The sequence below is a fragment of the Equus przewalskii genome, chromosome 3 (assembly GCF_037783145.1).
Source record: "Equus przewalskii isolate Varuska chromosome 3, EquPr2, whole genome shotgun sequence".
NCBI lineage: Eukaryota > Metazoa > Chordata > Mammalia > Perissodactyla > Equidae > Equus > Equus przewalskii.
Genome location: NC_091833.1, coordinates 8040906 through 8059928, shown reverse-complemented (window position 1 = coordinate 8059928; position 19023 = coordinate 8040906). Strand labels below are relative to the sequence as shown.

At 46.5% G+C, this 19023-nt stretch overlaps 1 protein-coding gene and 1 long non-coding RNA gene across 3 annotated transcripts in view; one reads left to right on the top strand and one right to left on the bottom strand.

The window, feature by feature from the left end:
* The first annotated feature begins 6471 nt into the window (after nucleotides 1-6471).
* The window catches only part of LOC103567207 (liver carboxylesterase-like), a 31358-nt gene continuing 18806 nt past the window's right edge, over nucleotides 6472-19023 (top strand). The window contains exons 1-4 of one of the 2 annotated variants that reach the window (XM_070613670.1): nucleotides 6472-6908; nucleotides 10391-10595; nucleotides 13966-14110; nucleotides 16191-16324. In XM_070613670.1, coding sequence (XP_070469771.1) covers nucleotides 6857-6908; nucleotides 10391-10595; nucleotides 13966-14110; nucleotides 16191-16324 — 536 coding nt within the window. In that variant the 5' untranslated portion in view covers nucleotides 6472-6856. The remainder of the gene's footprint in view (nucleotides 6909-10390; nucleotides 10596-13965; nucleotides 14111-16190; nucleotides 16325-19023) is intronic. The other variant, XM_070613671.1, reaches the window with a different exon arrangement.
* Nucleotides 7249-10692, bottom strand: LOC139082443 (uncharacterized). Its single transcript, XR_011538444.1, has 3 exons — nucleotides 9953-10692; nucleotides 7468-9239; nucleotides 7249-7341 (listed from the first exon to the last, which is right to left on the bottom strand). It is a non-coding gene; the product is annotated as an uncharacterized lncRNA (long non-coding RNA).

Here is a 19023-nt window from a genome sequence, read left to right as displayed (position 1 = left end):
GCTCATTGGGATGTTGAAATGACATTTTATATGTATGAACTTGAAAGGCCCTTGGAACCCTGTGATGGGATCTGTTACCGTGGACTGACTCACCCTCCCACACACTCTTGTGCCCGCCCCCAATGTGCTCCCGACCTGCTGGTACAGAAGGACAAGTAGACAAGTAGGACAGAAAAGACAATGATTTGGGAGATCTCAGAGGGTTACAACTTCCCCGTGGTTTCCATGACCTTCTAAAGTGAGAACTGAGAACAGCATCAATAGATCCTGTGATCCAGCAAACTTTGTGCAGTCCAGCACTTTGGAGACACTTATGTCATTATTCTCGTTGAGGCCTGTGGGAGCACAAAAGGCCAAAAGCTTTGACACACAGCGAGTTTAGCCATCTTGGGAAAAGAGAGCTCACCTTCTACCCTTCCAGTGATTGCCTGGGAGGTTCCTATTCAGAGAAATCCTCTTGGCCTCTCCAATGGCTTGCCTGCTTCTGCTGGATTCTACTTTCAGAAATGCCTTTTTTATGCTGTCATTTCCCGGATTAAAGCCTTTCAATGGCTCCCCATTGTCCGAGATGAGAGTCAGCTTACCTTCACTTGGCATTCAAGCCTTGGATCCTCTATTCACCCAACCAGCCCAAATGACCTCCCCAAGAAGCCCACAAACCCACCTTGCACCACTGCTAATGTCCTCTCTTCTCTGCTCCTCCAAATTCTGCTCACCTGTTAATGCCCAATATAATCAGGAGAAGTCACGGAGAGTTTGGGGCATAAATGCATATAAATTTTCATGGTAAGAAAACACACAACCCTTTCAGTAGTTGAGGTCACTGTATAAACCCACATGTCTAAAATGAAATCTATGATAACAATTTGAGTTTGCTGAGCCCTTTCCAGAACATAATTCAATCTTAACTTTTCGGGCCTAATTGTTTATCTGTCTTTCTGGTTCACCTGTTTAAATCTTTCTTCTTAAAAGGCTGAAGGAAACCTTTAGAGAGTAGCCCTAGCAAGTGTGGACTGGGTACAATCAGGCTTTTGGAATTTAAATCACAGAAATGCAAATGCTCCGTGTTTACCAAAGTGTAGTACACTTGTTCCCAGAGTTATGCAAGATCATTTTAGATGGTGTGCCAACAAACTAAGGCATTTATATAGTGGTTATGCATTTGTATTACTGTTATTAGAAAAAAATCTCTAATATCAAATACGTGATTTAATTGATAATATTTGTGGCAGGATTGCTAACTGTCCATTAAAGTCTGCCCTGGCTTCTTTGGCACACAACACAAACGAAATTCCCAGCCTTCCTTGCAATTAGATTGACCATATGTCAAAGTTCTTTCCAGTGGAATGTGAGCAGAGGTGAGGAGTGCCACATGCAGCTCTGGCCCCAAATGCCTGCCCCCCGGAACCATGTTCACTTCTTTATGCTCCTCCCCTCCTCAGCTGACTGGAATAAACACCCATAACAACATTAGAACCTATGAGCTAAAGATGGCAAAACCGCCATGGTCTAAATCAGGGGTCTGCAAACTCCAGCCCATGGGCCATGTCTGGCCCACCACATGTTTTTAAAATAAGGTTTATTGAAATGCAGCCATGCCCTTTTCCTAGGTATTGTCTATGCTGCTTTTGCTACAACAGCAGAATTGAGAAGTTGCCACAGAGACCACATGACCCCCAAGCCTAAAATATTTACCACTTGGCCCTTTACAGAATAAGTTTTCAGACCTTGTTAGAACCTTGAATAACAAAGTGGAGGAGAGCCACTTTGTTGCCCTGAATAGCACCCCAGTTCTTTTTTTGTTTTTTTTAAAGATTTTATTTTTTTCCTTTTTCTCCCCAAAGCTCCTCAGTACATAGCTGCGTATTCTTTGTTGTGCGTCCTTCTAGTTGTGACATGTGGGACGCCGCCTCAGTGTGGTTTGATGAGCAGTGCCGTGTCCGCACCCAGGATTCAAACCAACAAAACACTGGGCCGCCTGCAGCAGAGTGTGAGAACTTAACCACTCGGCCATGGGGCCAGCCCCACACCCCAGTTCTTTACACAAGCAAGAAAGAAGCTCCCAAAATTCTGGATGTGTTTGCTACCATAGGTAACCCTACTTTCACAATACATGCCTACTCAGCAGGAGCTAAACTGGGCAGTCCCATGTGATTGCCTGATATAGATGACATGGAAACCAGTTGTTAGTGCCATTCAGGATGATGACTTTTGCCCATGGGGCCGTGCTCCCCTCCAGGACTCACCCTCAGGTCAAAATTTGCCATAGGCGCTCACCCTCACTCAGTCCTAGGACCCAAGTGACCCGGGGCAGTTTGACCCCCTAATTAAAATACAGCATGCAGGGGCTTGAGATTGGGAACATGATGAGATTTCTCCCCAGTGATCTGAGTGTCAAAAGGAAGGTCCCTGAAACTCAAGGAAAGGGCTGCAGTAACTATGACCTTCGATGAAGCTAAAGCCTGATCACCTGTCTAGTGGCCATGAAGGTGGTGAAGGTTGTCCCTGCCCTTATATTACTAACTGAACAACAATGGATCAGTTTTCCCATTGAGTAACTTATTTTTCAGTATACATTTTTGTAAATCAATTAGAGGTGTTATTGCTTATGTTTCCTTATTCACTTTTTAATTTTACCATCATTTTAATTTTTAAAAAAACAGTGACGTGTTTTCCATGCTTACTGTTAATTCATGACAAGTTATTCAGGTCTTCCATTTATGGAAAAGGTGTGAAATTTCCTTTTTGAATAAGTGTGCTCAAGTAAACAGAATTAACCAGTTTAAGAAAATTGCTAACAATAGTACAGATGGTATGCTGTTATGACAAAATCATGACATTATTATGAGAAGAACTGAGATTCCAGAAACACTGCTCATGTCTAGCCTGCATTGGAAAATGTCGAAGAACTCTAGATTCACAGAATATTGATCCACGTTGGATGGTGCAGACAAGGTCACCACACTCATAGCCACCCCTGCCTCTTGTGTGCTGGTTTCCAGAAAGGATCCCTGAAAGTCACCCAGGGAGGTTCCCTGACCTCTGGGCTGCCAGTGCAGTGTTCACCACCGTGAAGGCTCTGCCTGATTAATCCCATGATCAATAGACAAAGTCAAGTGAAGGGCCCAGTAGGACGGGGGCTCATGCTAGTTCAGCACTTGTTCTAGATGTGCTCTTCATATATCTATTGAGTAAATTAACGGAGATGGAGAGTTTTTTGGGGGGCTAATTTGGAGCCCCCAGAGGTTTCTTCTCTCCTAAGATCTGCCCAGATACTTAGGAGTTAAAGCTGGTTCCTAGGAGTTTACTCTTCAGACCATGTAGTTCCACATGGTAAACCTCCGCGAGTTCTGCAAGGGAAAGGCGATAATCCCAACCAACCACCACTGACCAAGAACAGCTGTATCGCTTACCGATACTAATGTGATAGAAGGAGGTCACACACATTAAGCAAAACTGAGGCCTGGCTTGAGCCTTCATAGACTCCATTCTCACTCATCACTTCCACAGAGATGTCATGAACCAGGAATGGGCTTCCAGGCTGCAGTCGGACACAGAAAGTTGCAAAATTGGTTAGTGTTACAAGGCGGCATATACTTGAACAACAGAATTGGGTGAATAATTCATCCCTGCCTTTTATATTGTGCTAAGTCAGCACCCTACAATCTTCATAGGCTAAGATCCAAGGTTGTGTGCCAAGGTTGCAAAGGCCAGCTGGCCAGGGCAAAAGGCAGGATGGTTATACCTTAACAGGGGTGTGCCTGTGTGTGTGCACGTGTGTGTGGTGTGCTAAGTGATTAGAAACAGCCTTGTTCTCTGCTATGAGACCACCCAGATTGCCCCATGTGGATAGAGATAGGAGTGCTCTTTAGTAGGCTGCTCTTTATGATGTGTGTTTCTTTCTTGGATAAAAGTGAGGACCCCCAGGCCAGGTCAATCTGTGCAGGAGCAATGACCTCTGGGGACTGGCTGTAATGCTGTCAAATGCCCTCACCCCACCACAGGGCTCCCTCTGTGGCCTGCCACAGTGTCTAGAATTAGTACAAATGAGCATCCCTTTTTGAATTTGTGTGTCCACAAGCTTTGTTTAGCTGTAACCTACAGCCTTGGCCAAGAACCTGTGAACTTTCCTAGGATTTTCATGTGTTTTATGCCTGCTGGTTTCCCAGTTGTCCCTGATGCCAATGCTGGTCTGGCCTGGACACAGGCAGGCTTGCCGATGACACTGGGAGAAGAGTACCAGCGTGGAGAAGGCACAGTTGCCTCTTTACTGCGCTGGCCTGGAGACAATGGTGCTTCACACCTGCCTCCTTCTCCATTGGCAAGAATGAATCTCATGACTCAGTTAGTGTGAGGGGGACTGGGGCAGGCGTTCCTGGCTGGGGAGCACCTTCTCAGTGACAAGTCCTCACTGGGAGAGAGAACCATGAAGTGTGAGCCATCAGTAAGCACCTCTACCATCTGCTCACTACTGCTCTCAAGAACCCTAGCACTTCTGTTTCCAACCAGCCTTCCAGGCAGCCTGAGGATCCAGAAGGGGTCAGCAGGAAGACATGGCACAGAAAAGGGGCAAAAGTGGAGAAGATCCCAGAAAAGAGAGGCCACCTGAGCTCACCCACAGGGGTACCGACCATGTGCTTAGGGAAACAACAAAGTCAGTTTGTCAAAAAGTTTTGACACCACAGCAGCATGGTGGAGAGTATGGTGTGTAACGTTGTGCAGCTTTTGTTCAACCCTCAGCTCTTCCTTGTACCCGCTGTGTGACTGTGGGCCAGTTCCTGACCAGGCTGAGCCCCAGGAGATAATAGTATCAGGTCACAGGGTTATTTGAGGTCTAAGTGAGATCCTGCATACAAAACACTCAAGCACAGTGTTCATCACACAGTGAGCTCTCAACAAATATTTGTCAAATGAACGTCTGAATGAATAAAAGTGGAAAATGCAAATGAGTATAAACATTCACAATATTACAGCCAGGAAATGGCTATTGTAATACTAATTAGATGTGTAACCTTCTAGAATTTTTCCTGTGCAAATAAAGATAGATATTTTCACTAAAGTGGGATATTATACTTGACTGAATTTTTTAAAAAAATACTTTTTTTTGTGGAAATATAACTCACATACCATAAAATTCACTGTTTTAAAGTATAATTTAGTGGTCTTATTATATTTCAAATTTGTGTAAGCACCACCACTATCTAATCCCAGGACATTTTCTTCACTCCAGAAAGAAGCCTCTTACCCAATGGCAGTCATTCCTCATTCCATCCTCCCCCAGCAACCTCTAATCTACTTTCTGTCTCTGCGGATTTGGTTATTCTGAACATTTATCGTAAATAGAATCATACCATATGTGGCCTTTTGTATTTGGCTTCTTTCATTAACATAATATTTTCAAGGTTCATTGATGTTGTAACAAGTATCCATACTTCATTTCTTTTCATGGCTGGACAATATTCCGCTGTGTGAATACAACACACTTTATTTGTCCGTTCATCAGTTGGTGGACATTTGGGTTGTTTCCACTTTTGGCAATTATGAATAATGCTATTTGCGTACAAGTTTTTTATGGATGTGTTTTCAGTTATCTTGGCTACACACCTAGGAGTGGAATTTCTGGGAAATAGGCTAACTCTGCGTTTAATTTTTGAGGAACTGCCAAACTGTTTCCAAAAAGCAGCCATGACTGTTTAAGACCTTATTTTTCCTTTATAATAGGTCATGTCTGTCTTTCCTTGTCAATAAATAGAGGTGAGTATCACTAGTTTGAGGGAATGCATAGTGTGTCCTTAGCCAGCTGTACCAGAGTGCATTTAAGGGATTCTCTACTATTAGATATTTAATGCTTCTACGAAAAAAGCTTTGAGCATCTTCCTTGTGTCCCCAGCAAGTAAACCACACTTTCCTAAGTATACCCAGAGCACTTGGGATCCCTGAATTTTGGTGCTCTTGTATTGCATTGAAATTCACACCTCTCCCCATGCCTCATTTGCTTTTTTACTATACAGTGAACTCCTTGAGGAGATGGAACATGTCTTGAACTCATCTTTGTATTTATAACACCTAGCACAGTGGCAGGCATTTGGTAAATTTTGGAGAATGAATGAATAAATGGAATAATGAATAAACAGAAGGATGGATGGATGATTATAGTGAGGATCCATGGAGAGATGGAATTTTTTTATGCAAGAACAGGCTGTCCAAAGATCTTTGCCTCTAGAGGTAATGAGTTCCCTGAGCTGGGAGGTGTGCAACAGGAGCTCAGTCACTTGGCAGGAATATTGTAAAGTTAATTTAGGCATCAGAAGGCAGCCTGGATGAAATTTAAGATGCCTCCAAACTCGGCAGCATAGAGCCCTATGAAATCGAAACCCAGGGAAATGGAGAGTTTTGTCCTCAGTTCCCCAGCTGAGCAGCTGCAGGGCTGGGAGTTTCTCTAAAAGTTTTCAAGCTGGTTCTGGGAACCACAGACCAAAATCTCTCTAAAGACTTGTGCAAAGGCTTCTGTCGCTTGTACCTGCTTTTGGGAAGCTCACAGTGCACTAAGGTTGGAGCTTAGGAAGGGAGACATGCTTATGTAACAAGTTGTCTGACCAGTCTGTGGCTGTCTGTAATCGGAGAGTTTACTCAGTGCTGCTCAAATAACAGGGTAAACTCTGGGTGGGTGTGGTGTAGAGGCTCCAAAAAGGCCCAGAGAGATCCTTAGAAGGGAGAGAGCTTCTCTGCCTGATTAGGCCATTGGCTACGAGGGTGGGACTTGAGGGGCAGGGCGGGGAAGGGCTCTGGGGCTGACTGCACAGCCCCTTCCAGCAGCACTGAGTCCTGCAGGCGCAGCAGCTGCTGTCCTTCCACGATGTGGCTCTTCTCTCTGGTCCTGGTCTCCGTGGCCTCTTCCACAGTTTGGGGTGAGTCTTTCTGAAATACAAATTGCGGGCACATTGGAAATTCTTGTCCAGGGATGAGGTGAGGGAAACACATATAGGACAAAGGTGTGACAGGTCCAGTTCAAAAGCAGTGTGCCCACCAGACTTGGAGCTCAGACAATCCCCAGCCCTGAGTCTGACAGAGATGCAGTGGAGGATAAACACCCTGAGACCTCAGTTGCCTGCACACTCGCAAAAGGCAACCAGCTAACCTCATGTCTCACAGATAATGACTTTTGAGATCTCGGTTTGTTTTCTCCCCGATTATTAGTCTGGATACAGCCAAATCATGGAGACTAGCTTAGCAGATATTAATACTGACTCTGGGGCCACAGCGTCTGGGTTTAGGTTCCAGCTCAGCACTTTGTAGCTGTGAGTTCTTAGCCATTGTCGACGAAAATAATCCATATCCAATCTATAAATGAAAATTTGGGTGAGTTTATTCTGAGCTTAAACCTGAGGATTATAACCCAGGAGAGTCTTTCCACAAAGGAACAGAGCACTCCAAAGAGGTGGGGGGGTATACAGGGTCGTTATATACCTTCAAAGAGGATGTTTCACATATGATTGGAATGTCCCTTTTACAATAGTCGCGAGACTACTCTGCCGGCACAGCGATTGATGGAAATAGCAGGTAGGTCTTCTGTCTCGGTGAACACAGCAGGGTGGCAGTCTGTTGTCTCCAGCTGGGTGGTCACAGGTGAGCTGGGAGGTGAGTGCAGCAATCAGTTCCTAGCCTAAGGAAAAATGCTAATGTCGGGGGGAAGTTGCATCTTTATCTCAAGGGCCTTTGTTCTGGCCATAGGAAATGTCTAAGCAGATGTGCAATGCGTGCTCAACAGCCAGTCAGGCCCTTTTGGAGGAAAAAAAAAAAAGTCAGGCCGAATTAGGTTTATACCAAATGGCTTCCTCATATACTCCAATATATCCTATTGCTTGCCATTTTTATTTGTCACCATGTTACTTAACGTTTCTGTGCCTCAGTTTTCCCACTAAAACTGGACATAACAACAGTAGCTTCTCACTGGGCTATTGTGAAAATGAAATGGGTTGTTGTTTCTAAAGAGCATGGTTTCTGGTATAGAGAGAATGCAAAAAAGTATTCATAAATGAAGGCGTTGTTTGAAAATATGGTATACTAACAGAAATTTGAGTTATGGTAAGCCTAACAGACCACGAGCTGACTGCCGTTGAGAAGATAATTTGTTACTCACAGTTCCCAAGGGGAGGGGACACATCACCACCATGGGGGTGCCACAAGGTGAGGCACTGGGTGGGTCAGGAGGCAGAGGGAGGAGGAGGAATTGGGGACAAGAGTCTTCATCCTGGTTGTTGTAGAAATGAAAGGATGAGGCAGGATAAGCAAGATTAGGGTTGGCAAAATCAATAATTTCAACCAGCTCTGGGGCCTGGGGGTTGTCTGCAGTTGTCAGGTGCCTGGCCCTGGTGTGCTTAAGGCAGGAACCTGATAAAGAAGGTGGTCGGGTTGTGGGCTCCGGCATGCTGGAAAAGGAGCTGATTCCTGCCACTAGCAATGCCTGGCTTCAGGAGGAGTGGTCCCACCAGGGTCAGCAAGGGCCTAGATGTCAAAGCATCTGATCAGAGAAACTGAAAGACAAGGTTAATACAACGGTGCAGCAAGGGACTTCAGCTTACATCTGTGCCATTTGATAGATCGAGAAACTGAGACTTAGACAGGGAGATCTACTTGTTCAATGTCAACTGGAAATTCATCCTCTAGAATCGATCTGTGAGTCCTGAATCTGGAGCCAGTGCTCTGGCCGTCACTGTCCTGACAGCCCACACCACACATGGATTCTGTCTTCTTTCTGGTGGTGTGACACCATGAGAGGCCTGGAACTGTGTATAAGGGCAGAGTAAGAACCAAATTAGGAGGGATCATTCCTTTACCAATGGTGCCCAGTTAGCAAAGCCATCCCATTTCCGTCTTCAGAATGTCCATACTGGGTGCCTCCGTTTCCTCAGTGTCCTCATCTGTAAAATGGTCATATGAACACCTACCTAGCAAGGCTTTTGTGAAGATTAATTTAGCCGATCTGGAATGCACATCAGCACAGAGGAAGTGCTCAGTATATTAACATTACCTGTAACACACGTGGTAAATGCTGCTCTTACCACTATGGCTGATGCCTCTCACCCCATCGCCCACTTTGTCACCCTTGGCATCTGGCTCCTGTCCACTTCATCTCTCCTGAAGGTTAGCATTGGGTTTTCTTCTTTAAGAACAAATCTGGGTTATTCTTTCTGCTCTGGCCACACACTTTGAGGGAGATGCTGCCCTTTTGTGTACACCTAAAGGAGAGCAGTTGGGAGGACGAGAGGCTAGACATCATTTCCTACGAGGAACGCTGGAACCATCTGAGGACGGACAAGAGGAGGCCTGAGGGATGGGCAGGCTCAGGGGTCTGCAAGGCCGCTGCCACATGGGAGCTCAGGACGGGCCACAGCAGGTAGAAGCAGGGCTGATGTGGAAGCTGCAGGGGAGGAACTTCAGCTCAGCGAGGAAGAGCTGTCTGCTCCACAAGAACGGAACAGACGGGGATCTGACCCCAGTCTCAGCCCCTCTGGACGACCCTGCTCAGAGCCGCCAGAAAAATCCTCAAGCTGATGGTGTCACTCTCCCGTACTCTAACAGTTCATTCCTGCTCATTTACCCAATAAATAAAGCCCAAACCCTTAGCCTGGCATTTGAGGCCATGCCAGAGATGAACCTTTATCACCCCAGGATTATTTTCCACTCCCCATAGACTCCCTCTGCCTCACATGGGCCATCACTCTTCCTCAGGCAGGCCTTGCCTTTTGTTGTCTCAGAGCCTCGCCTTGGCATAATCCCTTCTCTAGTCTATACCTTTATAACCCATCTTCCATCTTCCCTTGCTCAGTCCTCCCCTACTGCAAGTCCCAACTCTAAGGTCACCACCTCCAGGATGCCACCCAATCAGAAGGCCTCGCTCCCTCTTCTAACTCCTGCAGGACCCCACTGGTCCCTCTCTCAGGACACTGACCACTTTCTTCCCAGCAGTAGGGTCAAGTGTGTATGTGGCTCATTCTCCCCACAAGGCTCAGAGCTTCTGAGAAGAGGGGCCGCCTCTTGTCCATCCTCCCATCCAGCACGCAGCTCAGCACCAGGATCCTCGTGGATAACTGTCTCCAGGGCTCCTGAGAGCGCAACCCAATGTCTGCTTCACTCCCAGCAGCTCTCCTTCTTGCATTTCCTTCTCACTTGATGCCGTTTTACCTCCATGTCCAATTTGCTCCTTAAGCCAGCCCAGGGAGTTAGGAAGGACAGTTGACATCCCCTCCCTTTTACATAAGAAGAGACTGAGGCCTAGAGAGTTGAGGTGACTCATTCAAGGTCACAAGCTGAAAGTGGCAAGACTCCCAGAATCCAGGTCAAGCCTTTCACTGCTGACATGTGCTCATTTCCTCTCGCTGTCCCGCAGGGCACCCATCCTCGCCGCCTGTGGTGGACACCGCGCAGGGCAAGGTCCTGGGGAAGCACGTCAGCCTGGAAGGATTTGCACAGCCCGTGGCCGTTTTCCTGGGGGTCCCTTTTGCCAAGCCCCCCCTGGGATCCCTGAGGTTTGCTCCGCCGCAGCCTGCAGACCCATGGCCCTTCGTGAAGAACACCACCTCCTACCCTCCCATGTAAGCCGGGGGCTTTGGCATCTTTCAGCGGGTGTGTGCCTCAAAGTGACGCAGGAAGGAGCCAAGGCCATCCTCCGAGTGGCTCATACTTTGTTCTAGAATCCTGAAGACACTGTAGATCCTTAGAGACACTCCAGAACTCTCAGAGCATTCTAGAGCCCTCTATTCAACACATCGTTATTGAGCACCTACTGTGTGCCAGGCATGTTCTAGGTCCTGGGATCCATTAATGAACAGAACAAAGATGCCGTCCTCATGGAGCTTGCATTCTAGGAGGGGAGACAGATAATAAACAACATGCAAATTAATAAGTGAATTATGTAATACGTTAGAATATGACAAGTGCTTTGGAAAAAAACTAAAATGTGAGCGAGAGAGGATCAGATGTAGTGGTTCTGTTGATTCTCCTTTCTTGAACTTTGCTATAGTTGGCAGGTAGGGTGAGCCAGGCAGTGTGTGGGTGGGGAGTGCTTTGGGGTGTCGATCAGGGAAATTCTCAGCTCCCAGGTGTGTCTAGCCACACAGTCAGGAGCAGAGCAATGCTTGGTGTGTCCTAATCACCCTGGCCAAGCTGGGCAAAGGAACCCGTGAGCCACACCCGAGGGCACCTGAATGCCTCCATGCATCCATTTAGACATTATTCTTGTCAGCAAGACCCTTCTGGGAATTTCCTCCTTTTTTTTCTTTTGTTTTCCTCTTCTCTACTCTTCACCACTTCCTTTAAAAATAATGTTACCTGTTTTTATTTCCTGATTGCAAGTGGAATGCATACTTATTACAGAAAAGTGAGGACATACAAATAGGGAAAGATAAGAAAATGAAAATCATATACTATTCCACTCCCTGGAGGGAACTGCTGCTCATATTTGTATTGTGTTTCTGCAGTCTTTTATCTGTTGGCTATTTACTCCCTTAAAAATAGTACCACAGAAGAATCTGCACACAGCTCCAATGTGTTTTGCTTTTTTACACACCAACAAGCAATTCTCAGACACCAGCTGAGTGTCCCACAATTCAACTCAATTCAGACACTATTTACCAGGAGATAGCATCAGATGCCACAGTTTAAAGGCTCAATCCTACAAGACTGCCCTCTGCTTCAGATGCCAATACAAGTCTGGATTGTTACCTGTGCTTCTGATTGACCGGCTATAAATCAGAGTTTGCCATGATCCCGCTTTGAGTTCCACTAATTTGTTAGAGCAGCTCACGGAACTCAAGAAATTAGTTTACTCACTAGACGACCAGTTTATTATGCAGAATATTAAAGGTTACGAATCAGCAGCCAGATGAATAGATACATAGGGCATGGTTCTGAAGAAAGGAGCTTCTGTCCTTGTGGAGTTTGGAACCTGGCACCATGGCATGTGGACCTGTTCTGGTTCACCAACCTGGAAGCTCTCTGAACCCCTGTCCTTTTGGTTTTTTATGAATGCTTATGTGCATATGCATTATCAATTAAATCCTTGGCCCTTTACCATTGATTCAACATCCAGACCCTCTCCCTTCTCCAGAGATCAGCCGAGTGGACTGGAAGTTCCAAATCTCTAGTCACTGGTTGGTTCTCCCACAACCAGCATCCATCATCAGCTGTGGTCCAGAGGTCACCTCGTTAATATCACAAAAGACGCCTTTATGGTTCTCATCACTCAGGAAATCCCAGCATTTTAGGAGCTGTGTCCCAGAAACTAGACAAAGAAATATGTATTTCTTATCATAAATCGCAATATCCCCTTACTCTATACAGAGAGTTTAAATGGCCGCTTTGCTCATTTATAAATATATCATGAATATCATTCTATGTCATTAAATATCACAGGCTGACATTTTATAGCCACATTACCTTGAGTACTGAATCATATTTTATTTACCTTATCTCTTATTTGAGGTCATTAATTTGCTTTTGATGTTTTTGATAATATGTGGTGCTCTGATGAACACATTGTAGCTAAATCTTTGTGCACACTCAGGAATATTTTTGGATAACTTCTAAGAAATGACTTCTCTGAGTCCAAGAAAATGCACCTGTTGTTAAATTTTCCTCCAGAAATGTCCTAACTACATTACTTCCATTAATATACGAAAACCTCCATTCACTGGACCTTAGGCAATGCTTGGGGCTATTAAAAAATGTTGTTGGCTAATGGATGGACAAAATGATAATTATTATTATAATCATAATTATATATATATTTTCTTTTTCTTCTGCGTTATTTGAATATTAGTATTGTTCTCTTTTTTGACATATGAATTTCTTATTTTGTGAATATTATGCCTCTTGCTCTTAGTGATCCAGGAACGTTTCCCCCAGGGTGGAGATCAGGAAGTCATCTTTGCAGCCTCTGAACATGGCACTTGGCAGCGGTGCCATCCAAGCACCTTGGTGCCTCTGTCACCTCATCCTCATACTGGGGGCAGTGATGCCTGCCTTCTGGGTACACTGAGATCAGGAAATGTTGCTCATAATAACCTTGGAAATATAAGTGCTCGATAGTATGGATCTTTCTGGCTGTGTGAAGGGAGGATTTCAAACCTCTCTTTGCATCAATTTTCTTGCCTATAAAACTTGGATAGTAAGAGAACCAATGTCATGGGGCTGATTTGAGGATTAAACGAGTTAATGCACAGAAGTACACACCCGGCATGCTAGGAGGACTCAGTAAATGTTACTAATTGCAATCTATGTTGGGTCTTTAAGACCTGTTATTAGGGCAACCATTAGTGCTTGCCTGTGATGGGTTGATGACAGGATTGTAGGTTACCAGGGCTGTGGACCCTTATGGAAATCACTCCTTTCACTACGTCTGGCAGATTGAGGCCAGAGCAGGGAAGGAATTTAACCAAGGCACCCTGTGATATTAGTGGATGAGGCAACACTAGAACGCAGTTCTTTTACTGTTGCCCCACAAATATTTCATCCCTGACCTGTTGTAAGCCCTAAATGTCTGCCATTTGAGTGACTTCTTTCGGTTTATGGAAGTCTCTCATGGACTAGAAGATGTTTACCTGCAGCCCAACATACAGAGCCCAGGGGAGAGCCAGGCTGCATTGGGGTGTGCAGGAAATCGTCCGCTTCCAGTTGTAGAGGCAGTCTCCTCTCCTTGACCCAGGGCATGTCGAAGGCTCTGGGAAGGAGACAGGTGCCAAGCCTCCTCACTATACGCCATCCTGGGAAACCTTAGTGAGCCCCAGGGCCCCCCACCCAGATTCTCAGATACTTTCCTGCCCATTCCAGTGTCTCCAGTCTGGTAAGAACAGCTGTGTTACAGGTCTAACCCTCCCAGTCCAAGTCCCAGACTGACCACAAGAGATGTCTCCTTGCTTAGCTCTGACTGACTCGGGACTTCTTCTTTCTCCCCACTCCTCCCAGGTGCTCCCAGGACGCAGTGATGGGTCAGATGCTCTCAGACCTCGTTACCAACAGAAAGGAGAAGATTGCTCTCAAGTTTTCTGAAGACTGTCTTTACCTAAATATTTACACTCCCGCTGACTTGACAAAGAAAAGCAGGCTGCCGGTAAGTGGTGGGAACCACTGGTCAAGGCTAGCGAGTTCCAGCCCTCCAGGATCTTCTGGTGGAGACTAGAAGAGGATGAAGGTAGTTTGGGGTGGGGCCACCACCAGCCATGGCTGTTTCAGGGGCCCCACGGCTTACTTTATCCAGCACAGCCCAACCACGTGATCATAGGAAACTGCAGAGGATGAAAACCTTTCCTTTCTTCTCTTCTAGATTCTTTGGATGGCCTAATAATTAAATTGACTTAAAACAGATTAACAGGAGAAAAACAAATTTAACTTCATGCATACAGGAGCTTATCAAAATTGAAGCATCTAAGAAATCGCCAAAGGAAGCAGCATTTACATGCTTTAGATAAGGAAACAGTAATTTGTGAAGATTTGACAAAGCAAAGGATTTTGGCTTGAAGTAGAAAGGGAAAGAGGGAGTAGCAAAGTTTGTTTATTCAGCTTTCTCGGCCTTGAATTCCCCACCTCTGGTGATAAGGATGCCTTTTCCCCTCCTGGTGCAGGGAGGGTACCCTTCACATGGAGATTTACTTCCTGCTTTCAGGAGACAAAAAAGGGTTAGAGTGTCCTTCTTGCACTTGCTGTTTCCTAAGTAATTTTCTTAAGTAAGTTTATTTCAAAATAAGCAATATACCAAAATGGCATATTTTGCAGTGGCATATTGTACTTCCTTTCAACCCCATTTTCCTCTAGTGACAGACATAGGATCTTTGGGGGAGTTTGTTACATCTCTGTAATGTGCATTTCGATTTTTCCGAGTTCTCTTACACTAACAAAGAGGAAGAATGATTGCTCTTGGATGATAGGTTAAGAATCTGACACAGAGAGCAGATAAGACATAATTTCCAATAATGTTAGAATTGAAAAGAACCTTAGAGATAAGCCAACAACCCAATCCTTCCTTTACAGATAGACAAATTGAGGCCTAGAGAGGGGAAGGCGAGGTCACACAATAGGGGTGGCAGGATAAGAGTTCGTTCAAGTCTTCTGATCTTCAAACCAGTGCTCTTTGATACAGACTAGGAAATCGAGCCTGTGTGCGGTGTTACCTCAACATGCAGATCAGTCTTGGAAGGTGTCCTGTGAGGGATGTGTGGGGACAGAACCTGGGTCAATCCAGGAAGCACTTTGTTTTGTCTTTGGCCAAACATCTGAGATTTTGTTCTTGCTAATTTTCCTCCCTAGTTGTCTTTGGCATGGGCTGATGACCCAATGAGTCAGCATTTCCTGAGTAAAGGGAGGCCCAGAGATGGGCAGGCTTCCAGACTCAGGCTGGAGTCTGGGGAAGGGGCTTCTGGAAAAGTAGGGGATCCCTGGGGTGGATAAGGGAGGGGTGTGAGCAGCCAGCCATCTCCCGGGACTCACCTGGCATGATGCGCAGGAATCATGAGTCATGAACTGTGCCCACCCTGATCCTCAGTTCTTATCAAAGTCCCCAGGACATAGTAGATTCTTAGATCATTATGTCAAGTGATTGAAGACTTCTTGGAGGAGGTGGCTTTTAGGCTGGGCTTTGGAGTATAAGTGGGATTTGGGGATGGAGAAGACTCAGGTGGAGGCAGAGGGAAGGCATATTAGGAAGACATGCCACTGGGGACATGTGCTCCTCTTGAGAGAATCATTTACACATAGGAGAAGTTTAACTCACTGCCTAAGAGATAACTAAGATGAAGCTGAAGTACAAGGGCTGTGGCGTGCCGAGTATGCTGAGCTGAGGGAGGGGTCCAGGCATGAGGATGACAGAAGTGTTGGGAAGAAGATGACACCCTAAGCCTTGGCTTTTCCCATGATGGTGTTCTCAGCAGGAAGATCCCTGGGAAGGGGTGGCACTGAGGCTGGGGGACACGCAGGGGAAATGAGGATGCATTGAATGGGTTGGTGGCCTGGGCCCCAGCTAGGAGAATGGGGAAGAAGAATGACCGCCTGCTCCAACTTTACTGTGGACTGGTGAACTTTGGGTAACGGCCTCCTTGAGTCATCGCTAAGAGGTAGGAGAGCAAAGTAGGCAACCTCTTGAAGTCCTTCTCAGATCTGCTTCCTGTAACCAGTAATTTGGCTTCCTCCCTGTCCAGGTGATGGTGTGGATCCACGGAGGTGGTCTGGTGGTAGGCGGAGCATCGACCTATGATGGGCTGCCCCTCTCTGCCTATGAAAATGTGGTGGTGGTGACCATTCAGTACCGCCTGGGCATTTGGGGATTTTTCAGGTAAGATATTGGACTTCCTCACTGCACACTGTCCCCCAGAGCCAGCGTACTAGGACTCAGCTCTTGTCAGGTCAGCCCCCAGGAGGATCTTTGCTAAATTCCCTAGTGAGGCACCCAAGGCCCTTCACAACTACGCTCCATCTACTTTCTCATTCCCCAGCCACATTGGTCCACTTGCTTCTAAGCTTTTGCATGTGCTGTTCCCTCTGCCTGGAATGCCTATTTGACCCAACAAACTTTTATTCATCTTGCAAGGCTCAGCTCAAAGGTTTGTTGTTAGTGTCATTGATTCAATTCAGACTCCTAGCCACCACGTACAGCAGAGCAGAACTCTGCCTGGTCCTTCTGTGCCATCCTCTCATCTTCTGGCGCTAGATCAGACAATGCTCCATCACTGTTTCACAGTGTTTTCATGGCAATTTTTTTGGAAGTGGGTAGCCAGGTCCTTCCTCCAAGTCTGTCTTGGTCTGGAAGCTCCACTGAAACCTGTCCACCATGAGTGACCCTGCTCGTGTTTGAAGTGCTGGTGGCATAGCTTTCAGCATCACAGTAATACTCAGCCACCACAGTTTGACAACTGACAGACTCGGGGTGCGGTTACCAGCCTCGGAAATAAGCCTGAGCCACAACGGTGAGAGTACTGAATCTTAAGCGCTAGACCGCCAGGGCTGGATAACTCAAATGTCACGTTCTCTGAAATACTCATGTTCTTTTCATCTGTGCTGCCCCAGCACATTGCAACCTCTAAAGTGACAGCATGCTGCACAGCAGTTAGAAGTTGACACATCTTACCTTATGGGAAAGTGAGGGAGGGGCAGACTCTTGATGGGAGCTCAGTGAATGGTGTGGGTGAGAGAATGGGTGGCTGGAGCTGGGAAGTTGTGAGAGCATATGATCTCGAGGGACAACCCTCCCAGGGAATGGCAAGTCCTCTCATCCCGTTTCCTTCTGCATTTGGCACATTCATGAGTCAAGGCTAGAGTCTTCTCCATCGCATCTCCATGGAACCAGAAGCAGGTTCCCTGCAGCATAGGGTTCTTGAGAGCCTTTTCTGAATGCATCAGCCTCAGGACCTCTGAACCTGAGATGGCTGATGGGTGGCCTTGTGGCGTGGGGGGGGGGTGGCAGGTGGGCTACTCACTGGAAAGACCTATGGAGGTAGAGAAGGGTTATCGCAGGCAAGTCATGACTCAGGATGCATTGCCTTCTTTGAGATTCCTCCTCTGTTTCACCCAGGGGCCATTACTCCGCTCCGCATTACAGGGAAACTGTTATATTAGCTCTCCCTGCTTCCTCTCCTCCCATCTCTACTCTACCCACACTAGTGAGGTGTTCATCTTGATGACACCACCAAACTGCTCTGCTCAAGGTCACCAATTAGCCCAACCTTGAAAACAACCATACACAGTTTGGGCAGCATCCACTCATGGTCACTCACATGTTTTTGAAAAGCTTCCTGCTTTTGGCTCCCGGCCACCTCCTACCTCACGGACTGCTCCTTCTGGACCCTTCACTGGGCCCTCCTCCTCTCCGTCCTTGGGCCTCCATGTGTCTCCTTCTCCATCTGGACTGCTGCCCTGAGCTACCTCAGGGAGCAATATCACAGCTCTCTATTTTGGGCCCCAAATTCTCTCTCGAAACCCAGATGCACATCACTAACCACCTCCTCTACCTCCTGCTGTCTCCACTGGACATCAAAGGGCACCTCACACTTCACCGGGACAAACTAAAGCCTTGATTCCCACTGCCCCTCCCCCAAAAACACTCCCACTTTTCCCACAGCGCCTCCTGCTCAGCTGCTGCAGCTGCATCCTTCTGCTTGCTCAGGATAAAGGCCTTGTGGTCAGCGTTGACTCTTCTCTTTTTCTCACACCACATCCAGTGGACTAGAAAATCCTCTTGGCTGCACCTTTAAGATTCATTCAGAATCCAGCCAAGTCTAACCTCCTCCCTTGCATCCACTCCAGTCTAAGCCCTCTGTGTGTCTTGTTGGAATCATTGTAATAATCTCCTGCTTGTATAACTGCTCCTTTTATTCTCTGATCCGCACAGTAGCCAGAGTGATCACTTAACACATAAACGGAATCATGTCTTTCTCTTGCAGTGACTTCCCACATTACTTACAATGGCATCCAGTCCTTACCAAGGGCCACAGGGCTCTCTCTAGCTACATGTCCTACACTCACACTTTGCTCACTGGACCACGGGGCCTTTGCACTGGCAGTTTCTTCCACCTGGAATTCCCTTCTTTGGATATTTGCAAGGCTCTGTGCTCACTCATTCACTTCTCTACTCAAATGCCACAGCCCCAAAGAGGCCATCCCTGGTCATGTGATCTCAAATAGGATCCCACTGCCCCACCTCTGCCATTTCCCTTACCAGGTTTTATTTTTCCTGAAAGCACTTTCAGTACTTGACCTCATATTCTATGCTTATCCTTTATTTGTTTATGATCCATAGTGTGAGCTCTGTGTAGTCAGAGGTTTGCCTGTTTTGTTCTCAGATGAGCTCCTGGCTCTTAGAACCGCATTTGGACATAGCTGATGCTCAATAAACAGATACCGGATAAAGGAATGTACAACCCACAACAAAACAATGCTACAGGAAGGAAGGCAGATGAATAGCCCTGTGTCAGGGCTATGGAAGCCCTGTCTCATTTCAGAAAGCTCACCTAGAGCCCACAACCCCATCTGTGGTCC